The sequence below is a fragment of the Aphelocoma coerulescens genome, chromosome 27 (assembly GCF_041296385.1).
Source record: "Aphelocoma coerulescens isolate FSJ_1873_10779 chromosome 27, UR_Acoe_1.0, whole genome shotgun sequence".
NCBI lineage: Eukaryota > Metazoa > Chordata > Aves > Passeriformes > Corvidae > Aphelocoma > Aphelocoma coerulescens.
Genome location: NC_091040.1, coordinates 5185272 through 5192715, shown reverse-complemented (window position 1 = coordinate 5192715; position 7444 = coordinate 5185272). Strand labels below are relative to the sequence as shown.

At 67.0% G+C, this 7444-nt stretch overlaps 1 protein-coding gene across 1 annotated transcript; it reads left to right on the top strand.

Moving 5' to 3' along the window:
• Nucleotides 1–798: 798 nt before the first annotated feature.
• Nucleotides 799–7220, top strand: C1QL1 (complement C1q like 1). The gene is made up of 2 exons (XM_068996633.1): nucleotides 799–1543; nucleotides 6522–7220. Exons 1-2 carry the CDS (start codon nucleotides 983–985, stop codon nucleotides 6699–6701), a joined length of 741 nt encoding a protein of 246 aa, XP_068852734.1. The 5' UTR covers nucleotides 799–982; the 3' UTR covers nucleotides 6702–7220.
• Nucleotides 7221–7444: the final 224 nt, after the last annotated feature.

The window sequence follows — 7444 nt, the reverse complement described above, 5'->3', positions numbered from 1 at the left end:
GGCGGCACTGGGAGCGGCCCCGGGCTGCTCTACGCCTGTGTGTCCGTGTCCCCCTCCCCCGTCCCCGCGTCCTTCGCTCACCCCCGGCGCTGGCGGCGCCTGTCACTTGCCATCGCGTCCTGCTGTCCCCGCCGAAGCTGATGGAGATGGCAGGCGACGGAGCGGGCGCAGCCGCGTGTCCCCATGTCATGAGCCCGCCGGTGCTCAGCCCCCGGGGACGGCTCTTTGGCGTGGCCCGGCCATGCCCGCGGTGGCACCTGCGGGTGCCCCGGTGTCACTGTGGCCTTTGCCACCAGCGGTGACATCCCCTCCCGCGGACCCACGGTTGACCGCGATGGGTGCTTGGCCAAGTGGGTGTCACCTGGGCTGTCCCAAAGTGTGGTCCCTCGTGGGAGGGGAAACTGAGGCAGGAAGAAGGGGCAGGCCCTGGGGACCATCCCCCAGGGGTGTCCCCAGCTCCACGGGGACGCTCGGAGTGCTCGGGGTCGAGGGTGGCATGGCGTGGGGACAGGGCGTGGCTCGGGTGACCACGCGGGGCGGGGGCCACCGAGGGGTCCCGAGCGCTTGGAGGGGGCGGTCAGTGGGGCAGCCAGGGCCGATCCCACCTCCCTGCCTCAGTTTCCCTCCCCCGGAGAGCGGGGGTCGCGGGTGGGCGGGGCGGGGGCGTTCTCACGGGCGTGGTTAATGCGGCGGGGGCGTGTCCGGGGGTGGGGGTGGGCGTGGCGAGGGGCGTGTCCGGCTGCGAGGTGGGCGTGGTCCGGCGGGGTGGGCGTGGCCCGTGCGGCGCGGGGCACACCGGAGCCAGCGGAGCGCAGCGGAGCCGCCGCCACCGCCAGCCCGAGCCCCCCCCGCCGCCGCCGCCGCCGCCGCCCTGCTCCCCCCCGCCGGCACCATTCCCTCCCCCGGGCGCCAGCGCGCCCCGGCCGGGCGGCGGCTCAGCCTGGGCCGGAAAACTTTGCTGGCGGCCGCGGCGGGGGTGGTGATGGTGCTGGTGCTGGTGGTGCTCATCCCGGTGCTGGTGAGCTCCGCCGGTACCGACGGCCGGTACGAGATGCTGGGCACCTGCCGGATGGTCTGCGAGCCCTACGGCCCCGCCGCCCCCCCGCAACCGGCCGAACGCGGCCCCCTCCCGCCGCCCTCCACCCTGGTGCAAGGTCCCCAAGGCAAACCGGGGAGACCGGGGAAACCGGGACCACCGGGACCGCCCGGAGAACCGGGACCTCCGGGGCCGGTGGGGGCGCGGGGTGAAGCAGGAAGACCGGGACCCCCGGGATTACCGGGACCGGGGGCTACGGGCGCAGTGAGCGCAGCCACCTACAGCACGGTGCCGCGGGTCGCCTTCTACGCCGGCCTCAAGAACCCCCACGAGGGCTACGAGGTCCTCAAGTTCGACGACGTGGTCACCAACCTGGGCAACAGCTACGACGCCGCCTCGGGCAAGTTCACCTGCGCCATCCCCGGCACCTACTTCTTCACCTACCACGTCCTCATGCGCGGCGGCGACGGCACCAGCATGTGGGCCGACCTCTGCAAGAACGGGCAGGTAAGGGCTGCCCATCCCGGATCCCTCTGCGGGAACGGGAGCTCTGCTCCCTCCAAGCACGGGAGAAGGGCTCTGGTTGCTTCCTCGGGGTGCCCCGTCCTTTCCCTGGCCTCGGCGATGCGCCCTCGGGGTGTTCCATCCTTCTCCTGGCCCCAAGAATGCACCTCCAGGGTACCACATCCTCTCTGTGCTGATGACGGACTGTGGGTGCTTCCCCGGGGGCCCGGTCTTTTTCCCGGCCCCAGCGATGCACTCCCTGGGTGCTCCATCCTTCTCCTGGCCCCAGGGATGCACCCCCAGGGTGCCACATCCTTCTCCCAGTGCTGATGATGGGCTCTGGGTGCTTCCCCAGGGGCCCCATCCTTTTCCCAGCCCCAGAGATGCATCCCCAGGGTGTCACATCCTTCTCCCAGTGGCAATGATGGGCTCTGGGTGCATCCCTGGTGTGTCACATCCTTCTCCCAGACACGGACATGCACCCCTGGGGTGCTTCATCCTTCTCCCAGTGGTGAAGATGGGCTCTGGGTGCACCCCCAGAATGCCCTGTCCTTCTTCTATCCCCAGGGATGTACGCCCGGGATGCTCTGTCCCTCTCTCGGTGACAATGATGGGATTTGGGTGCGTTTCCAGGGTGCCACATCCTTCTCCTGGGCATGGAGGTGTAACCACAGGGTGCCCTGTCCTTCTCCCAGTGACATGATGGACTCTGGGTGCACCCCCGAGGTGCTCTGTCCTGCTCCCAGCTCCGGAGCTGCATCCTCAGCATGCCCCATCCTTCTCTCAGTGCCGGAGATGCTCCCCCAGGATGGTCCATCCTTCCCCCAGTGGCAATGACGGGCTCTGGATGCGGCCCCGGGGTGCTCCGTCCTGCTCCTCGCCCTGAAGGGGCACCCCTGGGGTGCCCTGTCCTTCTCCCAGGGACAATGAAGGGCTCCGGGTGCACCCCTGGGGTGCCCCATCCTCCTCCTCCTCCCATTCCCAGGCTCTCCCCTGTGTGCCCTGTCCCTCTCCCAGTGCTGGGGACAGTCACCATCCGACCTGACGTGTCTCCAGGGGCTCCCTCAGCTCTTTCCCTCGTCCCGGAGATGTGCCTTGGGGTGTCTCGTGGTGCCTTGGGGCACCCCCCCCGCGCCCCTCGGGTGCCCTGTCCACCCCCGCCATGCCACTGTCCCCGCTGGGGTCCCTGCTGGGGACAGGGCTCCTCCGCAGGGACAGTGTCCGCAGTGGCCTCGAGGGGGGCAGTGCCTGCCTCGCTTTTGGGGGGCTGCACCCCCAGCCCGGAGCTGCTGCTGTGTCGGGAGGGACGTCCCCATCCCCGGCCGGGCTGCGTGGGGACACCGCGGGGGACACACACCCCGAGGGTGGCTCCATCCTTCTCCCTCCCCGCTCCCGCATCCCCCCGAGCCCATCCCGCTGGAACCTCCAATGCCAGGACTCAGCCTCGCCGCCCCCGCGCTTTTCGGGTGCCCCTTTTCCACGCCATGTCCCCCTCCCGGCCACCACTCGAGGGACAAGATGTGGCTGTGACCCCCGGCATGTCACCCGAGCTCAATTCCCCTGGATGTCACCGCAGCCGGCATTCCCGCCGGGATCCATCCACCCCGCTCCCGCTTCCCATCGCTTCCTCCGGCATCTCACCCCGCGCTGCATCCTTGTCCTGAGGATGCAGGACCCCGAATTAACCCAAAACTGAATTATCACCGCAGAAACAGCCGGGGTGTGAGGGAGGGAGCGGGAGCCTTGTCACGGCCACAGCGCTTCACCCCCCGGCTCTGAGCCCTTCTGAGCGGGAGCACAGCAGGAGCCGCTCGGCAGCTTTTCTCCATCCAAACACTTCAAATTTCCTTTTATTGGGATTTTTTTTTGTCCTCCCCCGCCCTCTAGCCCTAAATTCTGGGGGGTCCCAGCGCCGCTTGGCACTTCTGGCTCTTTCTGCCAATCATCATCCGTGTAACTCCGGACTGAGCACCCCAAAAACTCACCTCAGCCCTTTTGCCTTCCCCAAAATATTTTTGGGGACCACTCCAAACCTTCCTACCCCCCAGCTGTGCGGGGCATCGACATTCCTGGATTAATTTCCAGAAGATGTGGAGCCCCTTGTCAAGAGGAGCTGCGCTCGGGCGGGTGATGCAGCTTAATTAACTGCTTGTTAATTACTAACAAGGCATCGCCGCATCAATATCTATAAAGAAGATCCCTCCCAATGCTCCAAATAATTTTAAAAATGGGGTTATGTAGGGGGTTGCAGCCCAAAACACCCCGTCCCTGGCATGGTGTGGGGTTCCCGGTGGATAAAGGTAGATCCTGGCATCTTCACAGCGAGTCAGAACTTGGGGGGCCCCCCCGACCCCCAAAAATCCCCTGGGTGCTGCCGGTTCGGGGGCAGCCCATCATCGTTGGGTCGGGGCTGGAGTTAATGAGAGCCAGGGGAGCTGCTACTGGTGGTTAATTAGCATTAATTATTATTTTTATTAGCCCGTCGCTGAGGCGAGGGCAGCAGGAGGGGGAGGTGGACGGATGGAGGAACGGATTGATTGATTGATTGATTGATGGATGGACGGACAGATGGACAGACGGACAGGGCTGGTACCGGGTGGTTTTGGAGTCCCCATGGTGTAGGAGGGCCATCCATGGTTCAGGGAGGGTCTCAGCCCTAGGGATCCCTGTTGGGGATGGTCCCCAAGGGTACACAAGAACCTGCTGGGGGGTCCTGGGGGCACTCACTGCCCTGTTTGGGGGTCGGGGGGGCATCTGCTGATGTACCCAAAGGCCCTGGGGGGAACCTGCGGCTGTGCCCAGGGGGATCTGAGGGGGGGCACTCAGGGGTGCTGGGAGGGTGCCCTGAGCTGTGCCCGAGGATCCTGAGGAGCAGCTGCCATTGCATTTGGGGGTCCTGAGAGGCAGCTGCTGCCACGCCTTGGGGGTGCTGGGCCATGGTGGGACGTGGGGCACATGGTGTCCCCGAGGCCCCGAGTGTCACTGCACATGGCAGCACCCACTGTCCCCTGTCCGCCTGAAAGCTCTTGGGTGCAGCCACCTTGGGGACCACTTCAGAGTGTCCCCAGCACCGGGGACACCCCCAGCATTGTCACTGAGTCAGGGACAGCGGCTGCAGCAGAGTCCAGGCCGGGGCCATGCCGGGGCCATGCCACCCCCATGGCTCCCACCTCCCGGCTGTGCCATAGGGAAACTGAGGCACAGAACCGGACAAGGGGGTGAGGCCATCGCGGGGGGGGGCGTGGTGGCAGCCCCCTCTCCTGTGCCGCCGCGGTGCCGGGAGCGGCTCAGCCCGGGCCCAGCGCTGCCATTTATCTTCCCTGGTTAGCGAGGGCTGGCGGGCGCGCGGTGACGAGGCGGCTCCCTAACGAGGGAAGACGGATGGCACCGGGCAGCTCCAGCTGTGGCGGGGGGGGGACAATGGTGGGAGCCGGGCGCTAAATGGCTTTTCCTGGTTCTCCTTCCTCACGGCTTCTTCCCCCGCTCCTCTTCCTCAGCAAAACCCCGGGAGAGGCAGCGTCCCCTGGAGATTGGGGCACTGTGACTGACGGGGATTCAGGGTCCCCCACCGGGAATGGGGACTCTCGCGGTGGCAGGGTAGACACAGAGGGACTTTTAGCAGGGTGACAGTGCTGCTGGTGGCACGAGGGACGCGGCTGCGTGGGTGCGAGCAAGTCCTATGGGATCACCAGCCTGGCCGTCGGTAGGTTCCAGAGTTAACAGCAGCTGACCCCAGCACCGCGGGCTGCCGGTGGGCTCGGGGACGTGCAGCTGCACCCCAGAGAGCAGTGGTCCCGTGGGACCCCTGTCCTGGCGACAAAGGACAGGACTGCGCGGGGCCAGCCGTCCTTCCCCCGCCGCTCCGGGACACGGCAGCGGCTCGCCGGTGCCTGCCCGCCCCGCGTGAGCCAATTAAGAGCCGATTCTCGTCGATTGTAATTAGCGGCACCTTCTCCCGGCGCAGCGCTTCTGCATTTCACTTGGGATTTCACCAGCCGCCTTGTCACTGTCACCCAGCGCCGCGATCTCCCCGCGAGGCGCCGGCGGAGATTTGATTACCCAAAGAATTCTGCAGCGGCAGCGGGCTCCAGCCACGGGGCCGCTTCTCCAGGCGGTGACGGCTCCTCTGGCTGTGCTGGCACCCAGGAAACCTTCATGGGCGTGTGAGTCCGTGTGAAGGAGAATTTGAGTTTAGCCCTCGCCACACGCTCACGGTCCCTGTGCAGCTCCTGGGAAGTGCTTGGGGATGCGCTGCGTTCAGTGGTTTGGTTTGGGACTGGGCTGGGAGATGGGGTCCTGTGCCCCAGGCATGGTCCCCTATCTGAAGCCAGAGACGGGGTCCTGTGTCTGAGCTGGAGTCCTGCATCCAAACCTGGATCTGGGGTCCCGTGATAGAGCTGTGGTCCCACATCTGAGCTGGGAGCTGGGGTCCTGTACCTGAGACATTATCCCACATCGGACTCTGAAGCTGGGATCCTGTGTCTGAGGTGGGGTCCTGCACCCAAATCCGGAGTCAGGGTCCTGTGTGAGAGCCGCAGTCCCACGTCTGAATGTGGAGCTGTGGTCCCTTGTTGGAGCCGTGGTCCCATGTCTGATCCACCGTCCTGTATCCAAACCTGGATCTGGGGTTCCGCGTCAGAGCTGTGGCCCGGTATCAGAATGCAGAGATGGGGTCCTGTGTCTGGGCTGCAGTCCTGCACCTGAACCCAGAGCCGCGGTCCCGTGTCTGTGCCATGGTCCTCCATCCAAACCCAGAGCCGCGGTCCCGTGTCTGTGCCCGCGGGTCGGGGAGAGGCTCTGGGTGATGCTCGGAGGAGCCGCCTCCACGCGGGACCCGGTCACCCACGGGTGGGGATCCAGGGCACCCCATGCTACCCCGGGGCGGGTGGATCTGATGTGGGTGAGGCGGGACCCGGCGTGTCCCGTGGGATCCACGGGCCGAGGCGTGTCCTGAGCCGATCTCGCGGTGTCCCCTGGGCAGGTCCGGGCCAGCGCCATCGCTCAGGACGCCGACCAGAACTACGACTACGCCAGCAACAGCGTCATCCTGCACCTGGACGCGGGGGACGAGGTCTTCATCAAGCTGGACGGGGGCAAAGCCCACGGCGGCAACAACAACAAGTACAGCACCTTCTCCGGCTTCATCATCTACTCGGACTGAGCCTGGACCCGCGGCACCGCCCCCGGCACCCCCCGCAGCCGCCCAGCCCCGCGGCATCGCCCCCGGCATCCCCCGCAGTGACCCCCCAGCCCCACGGCGTCCCTGTGCCGTGGTTCTGTTCCCTGCTGCCCCCCAGCTCCCCTCGCTCCTGCCCAGCCCCACGGCATCCCCCCCTCCCCGCGCTCCCGGCTCCCTTCGGTGCCCAGACCCCCCCTTTTCCCAGTAGCTCGCACCAAGGCTGCCAGCTGAGGGCTTGGGGCTGCAGAGGGTTGGCGGGTGGCAAGAGGCTGGGGGTGCTCCCCGCGCTGCCTCACGGCACCCCCATCCCCGGCTGTGCCCCCCCTTGTCCCGCCCCTGCTCTCTGCCCGCCCCGGGGCGGTGCCGGGGGTCTCGGGGGGGTCCGGCTGTACAGACGCGCGGTGTCCGCACGGCCCCGGGCGGGGGGGGGGGGGCTGTGCTGGGGCGGGGGGAGTCGCCGTCCTGCCGCCCCCTCCCCCGCCGGGGTGACAACATGGTAAAGCAGAGCTGTGATCTCTCCCCGTCTGCTGTCTGTGTCCCCGATGTCCCCCACCGTGGGGACGGGGTCTTCCTGCCACCACCACCCCCCCACTCCGACGCCGCTTGGTTTATCGAATCAGCCCATCCCCCCGTCCCTGTCAGTGGGGCCACTTGGGGTGCCACCACTGCCATGGCCCTGTCCCCAGAGCCGGGCTGGCCCCATGTGGGGGTGTCCCCTGTGTAAC

Excerpts from the sequence above, each read along its gene's own strand:
- C1QL1 (XM_068996633.1), top strand. The coding sequence starts at position 983 with ATGGTGCTGGTGCTGGTGGTGCTCATCCCGGTGCTGGTGAGCTCCGCC. Across the intron at positions 1,544-6,521 it reads ACCTCTGCAAGAACGGGCAG|GTCCGGGCCAGCGCCATCGC; the intron begins GTAAGGGCTGCC and ends TCCCCTGGGCAG.